This window comes from Malaya genurostris, chromosome 1 (assembly GCF_030247185.1).
Source record: "Malaya genurostris strain Urasoe2022 chromosome 1, Malgen_1.1, whole genome shotgun sequence".
Taxonomy (NCBI): Eukaryota; Metazoa; Arthropoda; class Insecta; order Diptera; family Culicidae; genus Malaya; species Malaya genurostris.
In genome coordinates this window covers 159,032,120-159,057,678 of record NC_080570.1, presented here as the reverse complement: position 1 = coordinate 159,057,678, position 25,559 = coordinate 159,032,120, and the positions used below count along the sequence as shown (strand labels likewise).

General features: G+C 39.0%; 1 protein-coding gene across 7 annotated transcripts in view; it reads right to left on the bottom strand.

The window, feature by feature from the left end:
* Positions 1-25,559, bottom strand: part of LOC131426466 (serine/threonine-protein kinase tousled-like 2) — a 215,987-nt gene that overhangs the window by 16,641 nt on the left and 173,787 nt on the right. For 4 of the 7 annotated variants that reach the window (XM_058589211.1, XM_058589212.1, XM_058589216.1 and 1 more), the window contains one exon: positions 3,467-5,199. In XM_058589211.1, the coding sequence (XP_058445194.1) occupies positions 3,467-5,199 (1,733 nt within the window). Of the gene's footprint in view, positions 1-3,466; positions 5,200-10,699; positions 11,586-23,559; positions 24,234-25,559 lie in introns of those variants that run through there. The other 3 variants (XM_058589213.1, XM_058589214.1, XM_058589215.1) reach the window with 3 other exon arrangements.

Genomic DNA, 25,559 nt, shown 5'->3' with positions numbered 1-25,559 from the left:
TCGTCGAACTGAGTCGAACGGTATATAAAACTGTGGGTCTTCGTTCAAAAGTCGGTTTTTTCCGGCAATTCTAATACCTTTCTATAGAGAAAGGCAAAACGCGCTAAAATAACAACGTATTCTCGGTAGCCGGCTACCCAGAGCAATCATCACATGATAATATTGTTCGAATATTTACTAGCAAACAACACCTACCTGTGATGCTTGTGCAAATTTGGATGAAATAAAACAAACTTGGATTCGGACTTCATAATTTGGTGTCTGATCTGGTGAAAAAGATGTTGAAATTTTATTCCAGAATCATATTTCTTGAAAAAACAACGCGTTGGTATTGCATTCCTTTTGTGGAATTTGGCCTTTCTGTTTCAACAGACGATTCTTAGATTACATAACCATTGCATGGCTAGTACTACGATCCGTTTGACACCAAGAATACTTCCAGCTCGAGTCTCGAATATACGACAACTGGCGTGTGGAATCAGCGCCATATGCATTAAATCACGAACCCAGGTCAAAACTGGTCTGGTTTACGATTCCGAATAAAACCTATGCAGTTGTTCAAATTATTGACCTAGGACTACGCACCTGCTGTCAAAACGACAGCTAAAATTTTCTCAAATTATTTGCGCAGTAGCTTTTTTTTGTGTCTATGCGAAACATAATTCTTCGACAACTTTGGATGCCGTGAAAAGAACGGTTTCGTTTATTGGTGTTTTTAGTGAGAGCCAAGCTAAAAAAAAGTAATTTTCATTGACTCAAAATAAATAAAAAGGACAAGAAATAAATGTCATTCTCAGCTCCATTTACAAATTATGATAACGAGATCCTTGGCTAGTCAATGACATAAGCGGGACAGTAGCTTCAAAATTGTGTTCTTTCTTTCATCCACCCCCTTCAGTCGTTTTTGGGTTTCAGTAAAAATCGCATACTGTGCAGAGTCGTTATTCAACCGAAGCTTCGAGGAAGGAATCCTTAATAACCAACGTTACAGATCTTCATTGTATTGATGAAAGAATGAGAATTCAAATTCGACTGATTTTCCCTGTAGTTGTTATCTGGATTTTGTCTAGTCGTAGGGGAACTGGTAACGACGTTGGCATTGGATACTCTCTTTTGTTGCAGTGAGACACGAAAATGCTTCGTCTCTCTTCGTTTGTTTTGTATGCGATCATTTACGAATGAGACAGTAAAAAAAGCGAATATGTTACTTTTGGAATGCATGACAATTTTTAGCTATGGCTGATAGTTGCTGATCACGATCATCCACGAGCGCTCCATGATCGAGGTCATCCTGCGTTTTACTCGAACGCGAAGAAGTAACAGAATTTATATGAAAATGACCGCAGAAGATTCACTGCTTGATTAGGACAGCAACCTTTTCTACACGTCATTAACGAACCTCGCAGAGTGCAAGTCGGTTCGATACATTATTAGTAATTATTGTTTCATCAGAAGACTGAACTCTGTCTTTGTTCGTTACTAATTGGAGTTTCGAACAACTGAAGTTTTGAAAAGTCAGAAATGTTGTTCTAGTTCTAAAAATCGAAGACCAAATCTAAATTCAAGTGGTTTTAGGAACTTCAACTGGTTCAGGATGGAAACACGTGTTTGCAGCTCTAATTGTGGATTTAGTTTCCAGGATTGCATATAACCTCTACCCTTCACTACGGATACTTTGGACTGTGATCCAGTGGTCTAATTATGGCAATTGAACCGTACAAATTGCCCTTTTTGATGTGGAACAAATCTTTATTTTCTATATAGGAGTGCAAATCAGAAACTCAAGGAAAACTACACGTAGAAATGTGGTCAGGTTTTGAACACTTGCTGCTCAGTCTATTTTGTATCAGTTATTAATATTATTTCATCATTTGATTGGAAATATTTCTAAGTTTCGATTTGAATGTATCAAGCCACGTATTTTCAATTATAAATGATTGAAATTTTGATTAGTAGCGAGCGGTGTCCTATTTTGTCTGCTAAAAATCTCCGGCATACCGGATTTCCCTGCCATAGACGACGGTTTTGAAGGAGTAAGCGTTTATCGTTTCAACCGAATTCGCAGAATGGTACAGAAACTTAGCGCTATAAAAATAACTGTTTGTATACAAATCTTGAACACAAGCTTGGCGAAGAGAAGCTTCAATATCGAAATCCGTATCGCAAGTATGTACAAAGATATAGTTGCATACATTTGGGATATCGGTGTAATTTCGTCGGCTATACCTTATGATCAAAAAAGAACCGGAATTTTCATTTTAAAATTCCCGCGCTTGTCCAATCGGTAAACTTTTATTCTCTTTTATACACATTCTGTCAAATTTTGACGCATATCGTACGATTAGTTTTTGTTTGGCGTCTATACAAAGAAGTTGAAAAATTTTCGTGTGGCGATTTTTATAATGGATGAAAATTTAGAACAACGTGCGTGCATCAAATTTTGTGTTGCAAACGGATTTAAGTGTTCCGAAACGTTGAAAATGTTTAAAATGGCCTTTGGTGAATCGTGTCTAGGAAAAACACAGGCATACGAGTGGTATAAACGCTTCCAAGGTGGTCGTACAAGCTTGGATCATGATGAGATCCCTGGCCGCCCAACAACATCTGTTACTGAAGAAAACATTGAATCGGCGAAGCAAATCGTGCTGCAAAATTGTTCTGTACCGATACGAGAGATTGCTGTGTTGTTGGGCATCTCTTATGGATCAGCCGAACACATTTTAACTGATGTTTTGGGTTTGAAACGCGTCGCTTCTCGGCTGGTGGCAAAAAAGCTGAATTTCATTCAAAAACAGCGTCGTGTTGATGTGGCCAAAGAGATGATTTCCAACGCAAAAACTCCACCAATATCATCAACCAAGCACCGTACTCTCCAGATATGGCCCCGTGTGACTTTTTCCTCTTCCCAAGACTCAAATTGCCATTGCGGGGAACGCGTTTTGAGACCACGAAAGAGAATTCGCTGCGTGAACTGAAGGCCATACCTTCGGCGGCCTATAAAACCTTGTATGGAAAATTGGATCAAGCGTTGGCATGCATGTATTGCCGCAGGAGGAGTGTACTTTGAAGGCGATAATAAATTTATTAAAAATTGAAATTTTGCGTTTTTTAATAAAATTCTGGTTTCTTTTTTTAAGGTAAAACAAATACAAATCTAGACAAACGATGCTTCGGTGTTGGTTTCTAATCAAGATCAATCTAAGCAGACTCTCGTGCAATTGCGGATTCAAAAGTGTGACGATTGATTGAACTGTTTGATTGTAGATCATTAGAAATTTTGGTTGCCTTGTTCCACATCAATGGCTCGAACAACCCCATGGGGCTGATCCTTGTAGTTTTTATTCCAGTTTTACGACTCACGGGTGAAACACCTCCATACCGTCAGTGACCATTTCCAAAAATACCACAATCAACCAAAACATTGGTAAGCAATGGAAGGACACAAAAAAAAAACAAAAATACTTACTTGGCCAGCTCCTGAAATGCGTAACCGTCGGTCCAGTTCTCCTGAAAGGTAGCCCCGACCCGCTGGGTCACGAACTGCCCGAGCCGCAACCGGTTCTGCATGCACTTCTGTCGGGCTTCCTTCTTTTCGATGTTGCTCTTCTGCTTCAGCAGCTTCTTCACCACATCGATGCACTTGTTGATGTGGCTCTTGTGCTGCTCGATCACCTTCTGGTGGGCGGTGATTTGACACTTCTGTTCGTCGGATAACCGCGACAGTTCGTCGACACGGGTCCGCGACGTTTCGAAGTCCGTATCGCGGTCACTAATATCGGAGAGGGTTAGATCCGTCTGGACCAGTTTCGACACCATGAGGGGAGCCGGTGGTGTCAGAGGTTGCGTTTGCTGTTGTTGTTGGGCATTCGATTGAGCTAACGATTGAACCGTGGGTATGCTGCTGTGATTACTACTGCTGCTGTTGTTGTTGTTGTTGTTGTTGTTGTTGTTGTTGTTGCTAGTGCTGGTACCGTTGTTGGCATGATTTAACGACGCTAGACTATTAATGGCTAGTGAAGAATTTGGGGTCCCCAAGGAGGCCGGCGATGGTGTGACCACTTGCACCTGTGACTGTGCCTGCACCTGCTGTTGCTGCACCTGCTGCTGTTGTTGCTGTTGAATGACAACCGGTGGTGGCAGAGGAGGGGGCGGTGGCTGAGAATCACGATCTCGATGCGATTGTTGCTGTTGCTGAGCATTCGTAACGACGACACCGGCAGCGGAAACAACAGGTGAGGATGAGTTTAGTAACGACGACGTGGCGGATACTGATGATGGAGGAACTAGTGTGGAAGATGCGACGTTGGCGCGTTGAGAACGCACGTACAACTCTTGTGCCGCTGCGGCGCTGGTTAGATTACCACTGGAGGTTACCACAGAACCGAGCTGTGGTTGAGGACTAGGTGGATACATTGGATACTGACCATGCGGCGGCTGCGGCTGGGGGTTCGGACTTTTGGTGGAAACCTGCTGGCTTTGCCCTTGACTTCCACCGACACCACTGCCAGGCTGTGCCTGCGGGCCAGAATTACTTATTGCTCCTAGGGGACCACCGACTCCGGTTCCGGCCGGATGGGGCCGATGCGGACTGCTCACCGGATGTTTGGAAAAGTAGTCATTGATTTTCTTACTATCGCCTAATGGTGGTATCGACAAACGCGGACCCTTAACACTATCTCTATCACGAATATGACCGGTGCCTCCCCCGCCCGGACCACCGTTGTCATCCGGTGCTTTCCGCTTCCGTTTCCGATCCGACGGTGTCCGGGGAATCTTCTCCGGTGTCGGTGTATTGATTATAGTCTCTAGCTCCTTATCACTATGCGACGATCCGGTACTCATGTTCGAGTCCTGATCCTTGTTGTTGTTAGTGTAGTGGGACTGTTGTTGTTGTTGTTGTTGTTGTTGTTGCTGCTGTTGCTGCACCTGTTGCTGTTGATGCAGACTAGTGAGCGAACCGAGCTGCTGTTGCTGCTGCTGCTGCTGCGGCCCGAGGCCCAATCCACTGACAACAGCCTGCTGCGCTGCCTGCTGCTGGGGTGTGCTGTAATGCGGCGGAGGCGGCGGCGGCGGCGGTTGATGCTGCTGCACTGAGTGTGGCTGCGGATGCTGTAGATGATGCGTATGGAGATGATTTTGGCCGACCTGTTGTACTATAGTTGTCTGTGGTGCCATCTGCAACTGAGTACCGGCAGACATCTGGAAAGGTAAAAGGAAAAAAAAACTCATTAGAATACAATCTTGATCACTGTTAATCTTGTTATAAGGTTTGGGTATAAAAATTTGTTTTGATAGCTAAAAATACAGTACTGCATTTGCATCTGTCGGAGTAGGATTTAGGATAGATTCCCGCCCCGGCGGAAAAAAAACTGTTCTTTCTAAAATGAACAACGTGACCTGCTGATTTGCAGGGGGAAGGGAGCGTGTCAAGTTTTATTCGTATTAACGTCGGTCCGGTCATGACTCTGACATTAGCCATCCGATTAATGTAGCGTGGAATCGTATTCGAAGCGTGCCGTGTTTTCGATTGAAAACATCAAAAAATTAACCTAATCAAATCCTAAGGAGTGTATCGAAAATAAGCTATCCACTTACATTTGTGTTGTACGAATGTTTTTGTGATGGTCATCTTTCGTTTGTTTACTTGTTTGTGCGGTTGAAATTCTGCGTTTTCAAAATGTCGCGTATTGAAAAGGAAGTGAAAATGAAGGTTCTGGACACATGGCTAAGTAAGAAGGGTATTACCAGGTAATATAAAAACCATCATTGATAAGTTTGGGGAACACTATTCTTTGGATGAGCTACCAGGAAGAGGCAGAAACCCCGGTTCTTGCAACCCGAAACTGGACCAGAAAGTGATATCTCTAATCACAAAGAACAAATCAATGTCAATACGTGATTTGGCAAAAAAAAAGCAGGAACGAGTGTCGGAATGATCCAGCATATCAAGAGGCGATATCACCTGAAGACCTACAAGAAGCAGACAATCTCGGAACAAAATGTAGAACAGAAGAATCGAGCAGCAACAAGGGCCCGGAAATTGCATTCGCGTCTTTTGCAGTGTCCGGATTCATGCGTTTTGATGGACGATGAAGCTTATGTAAAGGAGGACTTAAAAACCTTTCCAGGTCCACAATACTTTACTGTCGTCGTTGGGGAGGATGTGAGCGATGCGGACAGGTCGATCCAACTGTTTTGGCCGGATTTAGCGTCGACTCACTATGCCAAAACCACTCTCAATTGGCTTGCGGAAAAGGGTATAAATTTCGTTGAGAAAAATATCAATTCACCAAATTGTCTTCAGCTTCGACCCATCGAACGTTACTGGGCAATCGTGAAGACTGGTTAGGCAGCTGGGAACATGCAGGAGTTAAAAAAAATTTGGGCTCAAGCGTCTAAAAAATGCGATGCAACACTTGTCCGAAACTTGATGAAGAGCGTTCGATCAAAAGTTCGAGAAAGTTCGTGAAGGAATAACTCAAAGTTCATCCGGTTTTCATTATGCTCAAGTTTAACCTCGTACAATAAAGGATCAATTTTTAGTTTGAATAAAATATCGTTTTTTATCAAAATTTGATAGAAAAATTTGTGGATAGCTTTTTTTCGATACACTCCTTACTCCTTAGTCTAATTAAAACCTGTTTTAATTCACCTAGTAATGTTATGATGCCTTTCTCATATAACTCATGTTTCCATTAATATTACTAAGGGATTCTTCGGAACACTTTTTTCACTGCACCCTGCTGTTCCGGAACCGGAATTCAGATCCGAACAAAGTTCACAAGCAGTCTAGTTTTATAGACGTTGACTCTTTTATTTGAGTCTAAGTTTGTGAAAATCGACTCAGCTGTTTCTGTGAAAATTGAGAGAGTTCCGTTTTTGAGTTTTCAACTACTATTTCCGGTACTTCCAGAACCGGGAGCTAAAAACCGGTTTGTTTGGCCAGCAGCAGAACCTATAAATTGTGACAATTTTGAACCAAATTTAAAACAATTTTTCCGTTTTTACTTTTTTTTATAAATATAAAGAATAGGTATAGAATTCGCTCAAACTTAAAAAAAGAAGGGCCAAGTGTCTTATACCAATCGATTCAGCTTAACAAACTAAGGAATGTCCGTGTGTCTGTATGTGTGTTGTGAAAAAGAGGCCGAGATCTCAGAGATAGCTGAACCGATTTTGATCGAACTAGTCGCAAATGAAAGATCGGTACGCTATTGAATTGTTTAGTTTTTTTATAATATCTGTCATAATAATCATTGTAATCAAAATATGTTTTAAGATTTAGATTTCTCTCGTTATCCATAGTGCCATAGATCGATCTAAAATGCATTCCAGATTTGGTTCAGAATTAGGTTCCAGAACGCAGTTCTACAGTCTGGATTCAATAGTTGAATTCAGGAACTAGATTCTGACGATTGTTTACCTCAATTCTACAACTGAATTTCGGAGCTGAATTCTGGATCCGAAATTGAAAATTAAATCCTGGACCGGAGCTGTGTAACTAAAATTCAGCTACAGATCAGAATTCAGATCAGTGCTAGGATTCAAGTTCAAAATTCAGTGCCGAGATAGAATCCTGACCTCGAACTAAGTTTCAAAATTTAGTTCCAGAACACAGGTTCAGTGATCCAGTAATTCTTTAATATAATATAATATAAATTTAATATAAATGCAAAATGCAAAGCATCTCTCGCGAAACAACCAGAAAAATGTCCAGAAAGTATGAGTTCTTCATAATAAAACTGTTGTTGGTTTCTAACCAGTTTTATTTCCAAATAGCCCAACTAGTTTATCTTCTACTAGCTGACCTGTCGAACTTCGTCTCGCCAAAAAATTATTTGTTCGAATTTAAGTTTTCGGAGAGCAGAATTCTCAAACGACTAAGTGGTTAACGTTTCTCTCCAAAATTTTTCTGATCAATGGATTCAAGTGAATTCGACACACATTCGCTTTAGCAAAAAAAAACAGAAACATCAACAAAAATTAAAGTGAAAATGTGAAAAACTTGTGTTCAGTAAAAATAGAGCAAATGAACAGATTCACTGACTCTCATCCTTTGAATCAATGCACTGAACGGAGATCCCTCTCTAATGGCTTCGACATACATTTTCACTTCCGGAGGGGATTCTTGCTTCCGGTAATCGATAAAAAAGCTCCTTAACCAGAATTTTGTATTGATAAACTTAATACAACGTTGAGGTGTTTCTCTTCTAGAGTTGTTCATTCGGTAGAGTAGGAAATATTTACAATTTGTATTTAGCCCAAGTATCCAAAAGTTCGTAAAAAAAGATTTGGCTTAAGCTGCATACAAAGCATTCTGGACAGTCCGTTTTAAGGAATTACTCATACTTTAATGTTCACCATCGCAGCAGAACCGAACTATGAAACAGTTCCTTGTACATTTTTTAAGCATCGAAAAAGTTTTCTCAGAACTTATTCTGTACGTTCAAATTATCAAAAAGTGCCACGCGTATTTTAGAGCTCTAATAAAGTGGACATTTTTAGGTACTAAGGAACTTTCGGTTGCTTGGGGAGACGACGCTTACATTTTAAGTTGATATTGATCGTACCAATTTGAACATTCTCCTCAGAATATGAAATAGTCTCAATCCATCTTGAGTATTTATATCTAATCATTAGAAAACAAAATGCAAGGAAAATCTCTTTAGTTTGACCTTAGCGCTTCTACAGCACAATCTTTTCATTGATTTACAATAACCAATATTATTCATCAGGCTCCATTACACACAATCCATCAGCTGGTAAACGATATCAGAATTTTTTCTCCTGCCTACAGCGGTATTTCCAGAACAGTCATATGCATTCCGCTAGTCATTTAGTAAGCAATAATTTTGATACTCAATTAAGCACGTGACTCGAAATGAAGCATCACGTGGATCAAGTATGCATGTAAAATCTCCACACAAAATATCTCGTTGCGCGCCAAACAATTTTTTCTACGATCTAGTATTCTTTCCTTCGACTGTCATACACTTATGCAACTCTTTATGCACCAAACACTCATCAGTGATCTAGCAAGCATAGACGACTTTTTCAACGGAAAATTCCATTGTCCATACCAAACAATTCTATGGAATTTTATCACTTTTCCGGCAAGTTTTCCCAATTTTTTTGATGTACGAACCCGGTGGGGAGATACAGGGTGATTAGTGTAAAAATGTTAATTTCTCATAGATTAATAGGGTAGCAGTATTTAACAGGCGATTACCAAATAAACTTATTTTAGTTTTAACGGTAGTCAGTTTTCGAACCCAGAAGATACCTAAAGATTTTATTTGGAACGCACTACGAGTTTTCAAAAATTTTTTAAATTTCAAATCAAATTAAACGATTTACAATCCCTTAGGTGAATTTAACTGACTTCGGCTACACCGATTTCCGATTCCGAAAATATCGGAAATAAAGGAGCTCAATAGTTTTCTCATAAAAGGCCAAAACGAATTTCCTCAATAAAAATTCAAATTAAAAGACTTTTTAATTTGATGGATTTTATCCGATTACGACATGCGATTCTGAAGTGACAGGGTGGACTTCTTTAAATTCTAACCGTCACACAGTGATGCCAAGGCGGCAGAAACTAAAAAAAAAAATATTTTCTTTCGTGCATTTTTTTTATTGAAATGTCGAATCTATGAGTCGTGTCAAAGTATCCTGAGTAGTGACAAATAAATGGAATTCAAAAGAATAAAAATCAGGATCACTACTCAATTCCAGAATCAAGATTCAAAATTCAGTTCCAGATCCGGAACTAAATTCTAAAATCGTGGTTCAGTATTCAAGAGTTTTGAGCAAGTTTCCGTATTCAGTTCCAGAGTCCAGCTCCAAAATCTAAGTTTAAACTCCAGGACAACCCACTCGAATCAAGCTGTATGGCATGTTGCACTGTCCTGTTGAAACCAGTAGCCATTCAAACCATTTTCGTAAACAATGGACATCACAAAATCATTCACTGTAGCTCGATAACTATCGCCATTAGCAGTTTTTGTTGCTCCATCATCGTCTTGGAAAAAATAGGGACTGTGCAACCAGCACACACTTATTCCAATGAACTAACTGCGATATTTTCTTTCGTTGAAACAATAAAAAAACTGACTTCCTTTATGCGCTGACTAATGACATTCGTACATCCAGTTATATCTCTGACATCACCCATCCTCGCTTTTCTCACAATTTCTTCTCAATCATTGTGATTATTGGAAAATGTTGACGCCCGTCGATTTTCAACCTTTTCAAGACGTTGCGACACTGCTAGAAAGCTAGTCATGACAGGTTAATTCTGCATTACGACTTTGTGGTCGAACCACAGCATAGTCAGTTTCATCCAGAGGTCTGTTATTTTAATTACGTCCCAAAACGTAAGTAACCAGAATCGAATTCAGTTGGCATTTCTAGCTTCTTGGATTCTAAAAAACCTTCATAATCGAAAAATATGATACCAATTTTGTAATTTTGGAACAATAATTAACCGCAAAATACTAGGAATCAACAAACATTTACACCTGACTTTACACGGTAAACTTCCCACGATACTCGTCTCTCTTGCATTCCATTGTGTCAACAACCATTGAAAAACAATTCCGTTTTCCCGTTAACGAGCACCCGAAATCCCGAACTATTCCCGTGAATGACAGCGAATAAACCACCAGCATTCATCATCATCAACATCATCAGCAATTACTTGTCAAATCCATCCCGGCACCGACACCGAAGGGCGCTGAGCGTTGAAGAAGCAACCACCACCCGTCGACTGCATCCACCACCGTTGGTCCCCCAGGATTCCACCGGTGACTTCCAGCGCATTCCGACACGGAGTGCCACAGCGGAGTAATTATCAGCCGAATCTCGTCTCCGATCGCAGCGCTGTCCAGTGGTTTACGGATCGAACTATCGAAATCCTCAAATTAGCTGCTCTCTGTTTCTTATCTTCTAGTGTTGTGCATAAAACGTCAATACTCAATGGGGACTCTCCGGCACTGTTCCTCGCGTCAACGATGTTGTTGTTGTTGTGATTGTTGTTATTGCTGCTGACACTGCTACTGCTACTGTTGTATGCACTACCGCCTTGAACGTCAACGACGACCACGACGTCTGGTTGCTAATCAGATAAACTCCTTTCTCGTCACTCTCACTCGGTTCTCTGTGTTTCTCTCACTCGCTCTCTGTCGTTGCCATGTATCATCATCGACACACATCGAAATCAATATGGCTGACAGCACACATTTTTCTCGACTGTGTTCAGAGAGGTTGATGGGATTTTTTTTATTGCTAAACAAAACTAGTCGGTTTTTTTCATTATCAATACCTATTTTGCACTAAAACTGTCCGTAATTTTTCGAAATCGGTCATGTTTACGTTGAGAATCCAACACAACACCCTACCGAAGGGCATGTGTGTGTGCCTTCTTCTCCTGTGTAACTACGGAGGAGACGACAGAGGTGCCCCCTCTGCCTTCGACGGGGTACCAATGGTTTTATCCCTTTTCTTTATCATCACCACGATATGACTTCACACAGCTTATAATCGAATCGGAAACTTTTCTTCCCACGGAAGTTCCGGTTTTTCGGATTTTGTAAACTATTTTCACCTATGATTCTGCGGTGTATCGGTTCTTTCCCAATTGGGGAGAGAAAAACTTTTTTCCCTATTTTGCTACGCCATACACACACCCGGGGAGCCAACACACAACACGTACCGCGTATATATCTCGGCGAACTGCACACAACTCTGCCGATTTTCCGTACTAGGTTATTAAACAAAATGGCGAAAGAAGTACACAGCTAAAATAGAATACAATTTTTTATGTCGAGATTCACATCCAAAGGCAGTCAGTCTCTCTTTCGTATCAACTCCCGTGGGCTACCCCCACACACACACACTCACCCGTGCATATTTGTGTGCGTGTGTGTGTCGGCTGATCGAATTGAAATCATGCGCGATTTTTCCGACTATTTCTTGAATTTGCCTATATAGAGCTGGTGCTGTTGGTGTTGGTGATGTTTGTGATGATGAACTACCGTGTGACATCATTGCATGACGAATGGAGTGTTATGTTGCAGAGATGATTGTGATATGTCACACAGTGCTTTGCTGTGTGTGTTTCGAGGGGTGTAGCGAATGATTCTTGCGAAAACCAACTCTTGAATTATAATTTTGGAAAATATATTAAAATTTAGGGATTTGACGTTTTGTGCAAATAGCACATATTTTTCTATCTTCGCGTTTCGCCTTGCGGCTCATCACGTTGCGTCTACTTAGCGTTTTAAATTGAACTGCTTAGGCGGAGATGGCAGACCAAACTGAAACCAAGCGATTAATTTATGAATTCTTTGGTCCCAATAGTAAAATTCAAGAATCTGAAAATCAGTCAGGAAACAGAAATCGTAGAAATCAACAATCAAAGATGCCAAGAATAAAAGACTTTATGAAAGCCAAAATCAAAAGCTACCAAAAATCCTAAGTCTACAGTGTCCACGAATGTCGAATATTTAGATCAAATGCGTGGTTAGTGCTAGAACCCTATTCGCATTTAGAATCCTACTATACAGAAATATAAGAATCCTACAATCCTCAATACACTAAATCCTTTTTTATGCGAGTTTACGTACCGCATAAAAAACCGCATAGCTCTGAAACTTCGCATAAAAAAACCGCAGAAAGGAAACCGCATAACTCTGATAATTCGCATAAAAAAAAACCGCATAACTCTGAAAATTCGCTTACAAAAAATCGCATAAAAACCGCATAAAAAAAGACCTTAGTGTACAAGAATAAAAAAAAATCGATCGAAAAGCCTGTTTCGATCCACCTAGTAGTACAATGATTCTTTCGCATAAATTTGTTTATTACTGTGGAATTCTTCAAAATACTTTTCCTTGATTTTTGAATAAAAAAAAAGGTTATTTGCTTGGGATTCAATTTACAAAACCCGCAAATTGCAATGGTTGAAAGTCAAAGTAGATTACATTTTGCATTTTTGATTTCCTATTTTTGCATTTTTGATTTCCTATTTTTGAACTTGAAATCAGATTCACTTTCAATTCTTCAAGAATCGCTGGCATCACCAGGTTTATGTTTTTATTCTTAGTTTGTAAAAGTCGGTCCAACACCTTCCAAGTGAGTTTCGGTTAGCAGTTTTTGACCGCTCTATAAAGAGGGAACGGGAAATCGGTATAGTCGAAGTAAATTTATATGACCATCAACAAACAAGATCTTCAAATTGGAATAGTTCTGAGCCAAATTCGGAAGATTTTCTTCCGTTCTTTGCTTCGTAACTTCGAATGACGATTTAAAATTTTATAACATTTTCATCATTTTGTATTTTCATGACTAAAAGTTGGAACTCCATGAAATTAAATAAAAATAGGATCAAAACAGCCTCCATTTTAATCTAAGTTTGTTAAAATCTGCTCAGCTGTTGCTGAAAAGCCGATGTGTATTCTTTTTCGGTGCTTCCGAAACCGGGAATAGGTTTTGGTCAAAGTAAGTTTGCTTGGCAAATAACAACCATAATCTGCCGACTACACCGGCCAAATAGACATATAAAGGATTTAAAAATGCAATAAAAAAAAACGCTTTGATAGATTTCAATGATTATACATTTATTTGAAAGGTTGATTCATTAAATATTTATGAAAAATAAATTCGTTGAAATAACCTCGATGGTTGACTTAGCAGTAGCCAATATAAATGTCAAATATCAATCAATTCGAAATTGTTCGTGGAAGACCCAGTATTTTGGGAAAACATCAAAAACCTTCAGTTTGTTCGAAAATTTGTATTGAAATTCTAATTCAATTCGTCCCATCGGTAATGTTCTACGCATAACTGTTTCATTGAAGAATAAACAAGCTGAATATTGGAAATGTTATTTCTCCTAATAAAAATTTCAGCTAGAATCTTTCTTCTTATTTTTCTCTGTAGTCTTTTTTGACATAAAGGAGAGTTAATTTGAAAAATAAATATGAGAGATCGAAATTCCAAGAAGTGAACATCAAACCTATATAAACAATTTCAAGAATTTAATAATCTAGAAAACAAAAGCATGCAATAATCCAAAAGATCAAACATGAAAAAATACAAAAACACTGTGTTCTAGAACTGAGATCAGGATTTTGGTTCGGCACTAAATTTTGAATCTGAATCCTAGGATGAACTCTGGAGCTGAATTGTATTCTGTAGCTACAGAATTACGGTCCAATGAATCAGTTTTAAAATTCGGTTCCAGTTCTAGAGTTCGGATCAAGAATTTAAAAAAAATCTTAAGAATTTAGTTCCTGAGCTCAGTAACACTTCTAGAATTGTGGAACTAAATTCTAGACTTGCATGCTGAAACCGGATTCTGGATTGCATTTTAGAACTGAATTCTGAATATACAATTGAATTTTGGATCTGAATTTCGGTCTGAAGTTCAATAACTTCTGAGTTCAGAGCTCAGTTTCGGAGTTCTGAAACTGATTTCTAAAAATGAATTCTAAATCTAAGTTCCGGATAAGCATTTTGGAGCTAAATTCTGGCCTGAAGCGCAATTTCAGTTTCAAAATTCAGATCCAAGTCCAAAATTCATTACCGAAATTTAGTTCCAGAGTTCAGGTCTTGAATCCAAATCCTGATTCCAGTTCCAGATTGCGATTTCAATCACGATTTCAACAACGATTTCGGGGTCATGTTCTGAAAATCGGTTTCAGTTCCAGAATTCTGGCTTTCGATTCTGAACGAATTTTAGATCTAAATTCCACATCTAAACTCTGGCATTTGATTTTTTCTAGAATATCCTTTTTCGAAGCATTAAATTTGTACCTTCTTTACTTATCAAATATTTTAGAAATCTTTAATTTCGGATTATCGGTAGTTATATCACACTACTGAAAATACTATCACAATACAATACTCCAAACACGTGAAGAAAATTATGTTGATACAAAAGAAATTACCGACCAAAAACTCATCACTGTACCAAAAAGTAAATTTTAAAAAGGCGTCCCACAGTAAAGTAAGACGTATTCACATTAAATGCTACTGGTATCACGAGCTCAATTTTATTAGTTCAGCTATCGTCCTGAAAGGGTTCCTGGAATCAACCGGATTGTAATACTAAATTTGCAATAGATCCGCGTTCTCGAGGTAGTCACTCGGGAGAGATGCATTCCCAATACTATTCAGTGAGGGTTGAGGCTTTCAATACATACGGCATCGGTCTTACAAACCAGTTGCCGTATGTTGGAGTCACGACCTGGAAGAATTCGTAGTGTCATTGGGACTGCGGCACTAATCACGCTATGATTCTGTGCACTAAAAATCGTTATAATGGCCAAATTCAACAAAACGAATGTAATACCAAGACTTTGCTTTGCATTGAGGGTTGAAGACCACTTGTTGCTGGCTGGAAGCGTTGTTTGGTGGTATCAAGTGAAGAGGTACAACGAAAAACACCATAGGACTAGGCTATTTTGTATTCAATGTATCCGCATATGGATAATGGTTTCGCTACAATAATTACCAAACAAATTAACCGACTAGTAGAACTGTAATTCTCCAATACTTCCTGCAAATTCTACCAGATTTATTTAGAAGACCGTTGCAATTTTGACACAGAAACATGATTCTAACTAAATTCTAGAATCTGCTCAATCAATTTGTTCGTAGAGTTTGAAATTTCGACTATTCCGTCCGTATACCGTTCAATCCCAAGTAACATTTTAAATATTAATAAATACTTGTAGCTGTTTTCAATTCCACACCATAAAACTTGCATCAAAACATGAAACTCCACGAAACCACTATAAGAGCATATTCCTGCCAAGTGAGTCAATCTTCATAAGGTTTATAAAGCAAAGTTAATAATCAGTATAAACCTTTTTCTGAATGATCCAAAAATAAAAAAAAAGTTCAATTACGTGTTTGAGACTTTTTCTTATAGTAAAAACTTCATGCGCTTTTGTTTTTATCGTAAATGTATAGCTAAAAATAAAAATGATAATTTATCACCTTGAAATTGATGCGGTTTTTGCAAAGTTTTCCATGTTTTAGAAAAAAATTGTGTGATTCATCGTCATTGCAAAACTTGTGCATACGGTCTGAAAATGAATCATAAAAGTCCATGATATTTCCTTGTTTTTGTCGAAGATCCCCCACCGTAATTTCTTTGAACTCGTGGCGGAAAGCGCTGATGATTCAGTCGACGATTACACTGCAATAAAATGTTGATTTTTTTCCGGTGCCATACTTCCCTATGCGACTGTAGTCTATTGAAGCAGAAATGTAGAATCCTGGCTTTACACGAAATTCATATTTCATCAATTGTCTAGACTTTCCGCGTGTGAAATTCCACTTTACAGTGGTAATTGATTAAAATAAAGCTTCAAAATGAACGTAATAATTATTACTCTCGATGAAAAAAAATTATTAAAACTAGTCATTATGCAAATTACATGCAAGCTCACACCCCCTTAAACAGAGCACCATGCAAAACAAAATGCATTTCTGCGAGACATCGCACCGGCGATGCAACAAACGCTCCGCAGCGCAACACATACACGTGCCATCGAAAAGAGACGATGTGAGTGTCATCGCGTGCTGCTGTCTGTCTGTCTCACACGCTCATACACAACTCGCTCTGCGATTCGTGCAATATGTGCTCATGGGCAGCAGTGTTGCCGGAAAACATTATGTCATCTGATAATAGATCTCTAAAAACAGCTGTGACCGTATTATCGTAGAGTACACCACATAGAACAAGGCAGACCCGTTATAGAATAATAGGAAAAAAAGTGTGAATCCGCTGGATTCACTCACTAAGCTTGATCGTTCACTTCCGTAAACGCGATGACAACAAATGGTTGTGGGGATCGGTGCCGGATGGCGATGGTGGTGGTGGTAGTTGTACTATAATTTGACAGGTTTATGCTCCGAGTGTTCCTTCTCCATTCCACTCTCCCACCGGTGAGTAGTTGTGTAGTATCGACGATCTAAATCAGAGGACTGGTAGTGGAAGTCAATTACATATTCTACTATCGGTAGGCGATAGATAAATAAATGCGACGTAATTAAATGGCTTGAAATCGTTATTGCAAAAAAAAGGGGATGGAAGGGAGAAGCATTCGATTCAGGTTTTCAGGTTAGGATCGCACCTCTCACCTAAATGACCTCACATGACAGCATCAAGAAAAAAACTCACCACTCACGAACGATTTCGGAGGCAACAAGTACAATTCGGAAAGTAGGCGTTGACCTTCTTTTTTTTTTGCGGCTCCAATGTGTGCTAAAAATAGGCAATTTCTGGTAACGCTAGTTGAGAGAACTTTACACTGCGTAACGTCAATCCATAATACCCGAGAGGTTGACACTCGGTCTTCGAGATAGAGGAAACTGTAATGTATCGTGCGCGTATCTTGAATGTGCCATTTGCCGAAGGACAGCATAAAACAAAAGAAAGAAGAGAACAAACAAACGAAAAAAAAACGCAATCCAAACAGGGCTGAACCCAGGGCCGTGCGCGAGGCGACTGATTGCTATCTTGATAGCTGCTAATTTGTTTGAACGCGACCACTGACGGCAACGACGATTGAGCAGGCAGCAACCCACCGGGAAACGAACGAGCGGGTTGGTTGGTGCCAGTAGCCTAATCAAAACAAAGGCAACAGCAGCAGCAGCAGCAGCGACGAATGAGCAGCAAAGTGGGCGAAATAAACACGGGAAAACACCACCGATCGGTCACAACTAAAGAGAGAGAGTGAGAGCATAAAACGAGAGAAATCGGTGTGAGTGAGTTCGGTTCGCTCGATGCCGGGCGCGTGCATGCGGAGTAAACGCAGTGGGAAAGACACCCCACAGACCGGATCGTTGTGCCAGACAGCGGAATGCCGAGACGGAGTCTTTTGATTCATAAAAATCGCACCCGATCAAACAGAGGAGGTTCGATGACGGGCGAGCGGGAGTACGGTCTGGCGGTCGGTCGTCGATGATGATTACAACTGCGAACAGGAACTCACGGGGTAAAAAATATTCTCGGAGCGAGTGCAGTGAGTGGTGAGAGTGAACCGTGGCGCTCGGCGATAACAGTGATGCCATGGTGATTGAATAACACAGCAGTAGATTTTATCTTGTTAACCTTCGTCGGAATTTATGATGGCATTAATATTGACATTGGGTGATTTGATACACTGAACAAAATCGGGTGCACTAAATGTATCTTGAATATGGTTTGTTGAGAATAACTTACGAAATTAAATCAAAGAGAATTTGATTTCCAATAAAACGCAATTTTGTCGATACCCAGAATGTTTCTAACAGTTTCAGTACATCTTGTCGCAAAATAATGTGGTTTGTTGTGGGATATTAGTAATTAAATTATGAAACCGAGTTCAAGTATTAAATTCTGTTTCAGACATCAGTTTCAAAATTCCGCAATTTCGAAAATTTAAATCCGAATTCTGGACTCAAATTCCGAATACAAATTAGGGAACTAAATTCATTACAAAAATCTTATCAAGAAACCTGTTCCTGAGTTAGGATTCAGTTCTAGAGTCATAGTTTTAATTTCTGAATCTGTAATCTTTCATTAAATTCTAAACATGAATTCTGGAACAAAGTTCTGAACCTGAAATTAGATTAAGAATTAATGTGAATCGAAATCTAGGTTCTGAACTCAGTTCTAAAATTTAGTTGTAGCATTTTATTTCAGAATCCAATCCAAAACTCAATTCACGAATCCTGATCCAGCTATATGCGATTACTGATTATCTGCTGTTGGTGGAGGGCCTTCACTACGACGTCCAGTTCCGTGGAATCACAAGAAATAATCGATTTTCGACCATGATTTTCTTTTTATACTCGTCAAGTTGAACAACGGAACTGATCCTGACTAACTAAAAATCTTCGTCGCGGGTACAGTAAAGGCAAGCAAGCGTAAGGAATGGTCCTCATTGTTTCCAAAAGTTAAATTTTGAGTTATCTATGATTATACCTTACTGTTGAAATTTACTCATGAAATGTTGATCATATTTCCGATGACATGGAGAAAGAATTGTGTTGTTGCGTTTAGTACAGCTCGATATATTCACGATTAAGTTCTACGCATTCTTCCACAGGGCAAATTTCGAAAAGGCGCCCCATTGTGAAGTAAGTCGTATTCACATCTAATTTCATATATTAAGTAAAAATTACATCTTTTAGTTAAAGTAATTCTGGAAATGAATTCTGAAACTGAGTTTAGGAAACGAATTCTGAAACTTAATTCAGGAAATAAATTATGAAAAAGTCAGTTCCACAATTCAGGTTCAAAGTTCTGCTCAAACAATCAATTTCCCGAATCCAGATCTAAAGTTCATACCCCGAGTTTTGTTTCTGAGTTCCAGTTGAAAATACAAAACAGTTTTAGGCTAGCGTGGTTTTCATTTTGTATTCGTTCAGTAGAACATATGTGCCTGACTCAATCAAACCCGTCGTCGCGGGTATGAGAAAGACAGGCAAGCTTGATAAGTATTCTTCATTGTTTTCAAAAATTTGAGAAAACTTAATTTTTGATTTATTCATGATTATTGAACACTCACAATGTAACATACTTTTAACATTTAAAGGATTTGAATTTTGAGAACAATCTCGCAGTTCTGTCTGTTGTAATTCCAAGAAACTCTGTTTATACATAAATTTTCGTTCTACCAAACAGAGCTTGAAATTGTCATGCATTCCTAATAAAAGAATCCAATCCAAAAGCCTCATATTAATTGTTTACCGTCTTATTCGTAAATGCTCGCCTTCAAAACAAACAAACGAAGAGAGACGATGCATTTTTGTTTCTCATTGCAACAGAAGAGAGTATCAATGTCAACGTCACTCGTTCTCCTATGACAAGGCAAAACCAAAATAACGTCTACTGGGAGAATCAATCGAATTCAATTTCCTATTCTTTAATCGATAAAATGTAATTACACTCCTCTTTGTTATCTCCAGAACTCAAGAACCACCTCTTTGTAAACCAAAACTACTAGAGATACGAGTACCGACAGGTAAAAACCATTGCGAATCGTTTTCTGTCATTATCGATTCTCGACGTTTCGGTTAAATTGCGATACTGCACAGTATACCATTTAAACTGAAAACCGAAAATGACTGAAAGAGTAAATCAGAGAAGGAACACAATTTTGAAACTACTGTTCCGCTTACGTCGTTGTTTGAACATGGATCTCGTTCTCGTAGTTTGCAAGCGGAGCTGAGAGCGACATTCATTTTTCGTCAGTCAATCAAAATAACCTCTTAACTCTGCGGCCAAATGGATATGAAATATTGTTTTTAACTAGTTTAGTATTTCTTTCGCACAGTTGAGGAAGTGTTATGTTATAGGGCTACAAAATTTCTTTATTCAATAATCTTCAACCGACCTGTATTGATCTCAACGAAATACAGGCTGGTTATGAAAAGCTTCTCTGAAGAGAATTCCACGCTTGATATAATTGAACAATTCACATTTTCCACAGCTTCCATCCAATTGTTGGAATGGATCGATGAACCTGATTTATTAAAAATGAGTTTCCAAGTTCCAACAAGTTAGTCTATATATTCGCAATCCTCTCAAGAGGCAGGAAGTCCAGCCGGGAGTCGTTCCAGATCGTTTTTTTTTCGTGCTATTTGTGGCCGGCAAAGTGAACTTTTCTCTATAAGTGCACAAGGAAGTGGCGATTTAAGTTTTCTAACATCGACCCATGATGAACATAATCTTAGCTAACTACCTTTGAATCTACCTTCGACGGTAACGCCACTAGGTGAATAATAATTTCGAGTGCTCCGCCAAGTTCATATGAAAGTAAAGAAGCACCTATCCTAAATCAGTTTGAAAACAAATCCAATCCGTGTTAATAATTTGTGGCTAGGTAGTTACATATTAGTTTCGAAGGTTTAGAATTTGTTGTTCATTTTTTTCGAGTGCTTTGCTTAGTTTATATGAAGTTTACGAGGCACTCCTTTTAAATATGCTTGGAAACAAATCGAATCAGTTAATAATTTGTTGCTAATTAGTAGCATATTAGTTACGGTGGTTTAGAATTTATTGCTCATTTCTTTTCGAGTGCTTCGCTGAAGTTTACGAAGCACCCCTCCTAAATATGCTAAATATGTTAATAATTGGTTGTTTGTTAATAACATATTAGATACGGTAGTTTAAATTTTGTCGCTCATTTTAATTTTTTATTTTTTCTAGTGCTCCCCAAAGTTCATAAAAAGTAAATGAAGCGACCCCCTAAAGCAGTTAATAATTTGTTGCTGATTAATTACATATTATTTACGGTGGTTTTGAACTTGTTGCTCATTTTTTCCAAGTGCTTTGCTAAGTTTATATGAAGCTTACGAAGCGATCCTTTTAAATATGCTTGGAAACAAATCGAATCTCAGTTAACAATTAGTTGCTAATTGGTTACATATTAGTTACGGTGGTTTTGAATTTATTGCTCATTTCTTTTCGAGTGGTACGCTGAAGTTTACGAAGCACCCCTCCTAAATATGCTAAATATGTTGGTAATTTGTTATTTATTAGTCACACATTAGTTACGGTAGTTTTAAATTGGTCGCTTGTTTTATATTTTGATTTTTTCGAGTGCTTCGCAAAGTTTATATGAAGTAAATAAAGCGCCCTCTAGAGCAGCTGATAATTAGTTACATATTATATACGGGGGTTTTGAATTTGTTGCTATTTTTAATTTTTTCGAGTGCTTCACTAAGTTTATATGAAGTTAACGAAACACCCCTCTTAAATAAGCTTGAAAACAAATCGAAACTCTGTGAATAATAGTTACGGAATAGAAAAACGTTTTGATTCTATGTACGGAGTGGGGAATCGAACTCATGTGGACTGAACAAAAGGTTTCGATTTATCCATCGCGCTATACCCGTCCTTAATGTTATATACTATATTATTTATTTTTTCTTCAATTACGAAATTTACCTGAAAAAATTTTGCTAAACAGTCATTATTGAGCAGTAAACTAGCAACAAACATGATTGATTACGTGATAATTTGCTTAAAGTTTGTTTAGTAAAAATGTTTCATATGAACTCACCAAAGAACTCGAAAAAAAAATGAGAAGCAAATTCAATTCCATCGTAACTAAATAGCAACAAATTAGTCACCTATTTGCGTTATCATCGGAGATAGGTGCATCGCTAAGTTCATGTTCATGACTTAATGGTTTGATAGAAATAAAATGAACGAGATACATGAACCAAAGAGACCGACCTTGATGTTCGCGCGACCAAGGAAATCTAATTTTCGTAGATTGGTACAAAAATTGGACAACAGAGATAGAATATCTCTTCCAACTGAAATAAACAGTAAATTTCGATGCTAATCGAAGCTCACAATCCAACTTACAGTTATTTTAAACAACCAAGAAACAAAACAGTTCTTTTTTCAACTGCTAACCTGCTCACGAATTATAACCCGAAGACGAGTCTATGCACTATCGTTTGGCATCACTGCTATCGGATGGATTGGATGCACATGCCGATGATGGCGAGAATTTGCAACAACACACGACTATGAATGGGTCGAACATGTCGGTCGAAACGAGGAAAAGGTGTGCGAGAGGAAGAAACGAGTTTTTCCGAACACACGCACACACCGAACAGCCCTTGAACGTAGAAGAGACAAAGCGGAGCGATAACTTGACAGACAGCTGAATAATGTTTGAACCAGTTTCGAGCTACTTGATAACTTCCGATTGCGGCCATATTTAGATAAGGTTTACAACGTGAGAAGTTGATTTATGATAATGGACCCCCTCATTTTGTGAGGGGTAGTCGGGTAATTGTTGAAGTGTGACTTGCGATCGATGGTCAGCGATTAATAATAAAAATGGTCGTTTTAGTCGAAAAATAATTTTTTTTATTCTACTTATCTGCGAAAGTATCGCTTAATTCTTAACAAATGGCTGCGGTGCAATCTTTTTCCGTCTGGGTCATTCTACCGGGTTGCCAGTGAAGGAAAGGAAAGCATTGTTCAGAATTTACCGAATTATGTTCCACTAGGAAATTTGCGTGGGACTAACAAAAAATTAGTTTATTTCCAGCGAAGATCACCTGCGTCTGGCAACTAGGCCTTGCCGTAATCGGTTCTCACGCTCCCGGTGTCAAAAGCTCTCGCATAATTGGACGCGCTCTCGTTATTTTTTTCTGCTCTTCCCTCCCGCGCCTACTTTGTTTTGTGTTCAATGCTTCTGGCTAGCTGGCTGGCTGCTGTTCGAGTTTGATTACCGAGAAACAAATATACAATTTATATACACATATATAGATATTGTATATCCATACGTTTATTCGGCGAACGAGAAACTCTGCCGTTTTTTTTTCTGTTCATGCTCGCTTCCTCACGTCGAAAATCCAAATATGGCCGACGTCGGTTTTCTTAAAGGCGAGATCGGAGCAGCAGTGGCGATGAAAATTTTTATTTTTTTAATTTTATTATAAATCACAGTCCGTTTGCATGCCGGGGTCGAAACTTTGACGTTTCTGTTGCCGTTTTTACACATAAATAACATAATAAAAACATATAATTACCAATACCATCACAAGACATCGTTTACTGCACACATGAGGCGATTTTCCGTAGTAAAATTTATATTTTTGTGGTTTATCCTCGGTGTAAAAATCCGCACACTCACACACAACCCGTTTGTGGGCCGAATTAATTTTCCTTGCTCATTTCGCACAATTTTCACAATCAATTGACTTTCCAAGCACAAGTAGGCAGTGAAAATTTCGCCTCGCACAAGTAAATCTAAAATTCCAATATGGCGACACACCAGCAACCAGTCAATAATGAATTGTACAAAATATACAACACAGGAACAACAAGAAAGCACACGGGCGAAAATGTAGAGAAAAAAAATAATACACTCTAGACACACGCTATTGATACACACGACGACGGCAACGACGGAGCGAGAGGCCTGTGGGTATTCAAGAACACGGCGCTGCTCGCACAAAACGGAGCAGCAAAGAGCGGCGAACGAACGAACCGAGTCCGACCAAAAAAAAAATAATACGGTGCACCCGATGAAGAAGAGCCCCGCCACAGCAGCACGCTCGGTGTTTTATTGCTGCTATTAGTGCTATTATTGCGGTCCGTGTATTTACAATCCTCGCGCGACTAGACTAGAGGCACACTACCCGACATCGACGACGACGACTACGACCCGATGAGAATAAGAGCTCTCCGATGACTGATCGGTGAGTGAATGAGCAAATGAGCGAGCATCGCATATCAACACAGCAAGCACACAGCTAAAACAACGCGACCAACGTCGTCGGACGTCGACTGAGAAGGACACAAAACAACCGCACCCCGCCCCGCCGAGGAAGGGAGCAAAATTGTAAAAACCAATAACATCAACAGCAGTAACAACAACAAAAATTAAGGCATTAAAGCATATCTCCACTCAATATTCCGTTTAAATGGCAGTGAACCGACCTACAGACGGCAGCGAGAAAAAGAGGAACAGAGAGAGACGGAGAGTGAGAGAGTAATCGCAGCAGAGCCGAACCGGACCGGAGAGTGCTCTACCCATGAATGAAGACGATATCCCAAACTGTTGCCAATGCAGCCGAGAATCGCACATCCTTGTAGTCAGTCAATTTGCTCGGGCAACGACAGGGAATCGCTGGCAGTGGTGCCAGATGAGCCAATATGGAAATCAAAGTTGCATAGAACTAGTAATACCAGGTGTCCACTACAAAATTAAATATCTCGCGTTTTGTCCTTCTCATATGAAAGGCTATGCAATCGCTGTGAAAATCGACTTTACAACCGAGGCCCGGAGGGCTGAATGTCATTATACCATTCGACTTAGTTCGTCGAGATCACAAAATGTTTGTGTATGTGATAAATAATGTCACTGAACTTTCTCAGAGATGGCTGAACCGATTTTCACAAATTCATATTTAAAAGAAAGGTCTTATGATCGATCCCATAGACAGCTTTAAAATTTTATCCTGATCCGACTTCCGGTTCCGGAATTGCAGGGTGAAATGCACCAAAAAAAAAAGATTAAAAAAATAACCACCCACGTTTTTCAAAGTTGGCGTGATTGATTTTCACAAACTTAGATACGAAAGAAAGAGCTTATGGCCTTATACAAATTTCCTGAATTTTATTTGGATCCGACTTCCGGTTCCGGAATTACAAGGAAATATGTGCAATTTTATGTAAAAATGAAAACTCAATTTTCTCGGAAATTTCTTACCTGATTTTCACAAACTAAGAAGCCAATAACAGGTCTTGAAATTCTTTAAAAGGTCCCCGAGAAACTGATCCAGATCCGACTCCCGCTTCCGGTATTACAGTGCGTTTAATGAAAATTTTCCATTTCATTTTATGTAAAAATGCACACTCAATTTTCTCGGTAATTTATTAACCGATTTTCACAAATTAAGAAGCAAATAACAGGTCTTGAAATTCTTTAAAAGGTCCCCGAGAAACTGATCCAGATCCGACTTCCGCTTCCGGTATTACAGTGCGTTTAATGAAAATTTTCCATTTCATTTTATGTAAAAATGCA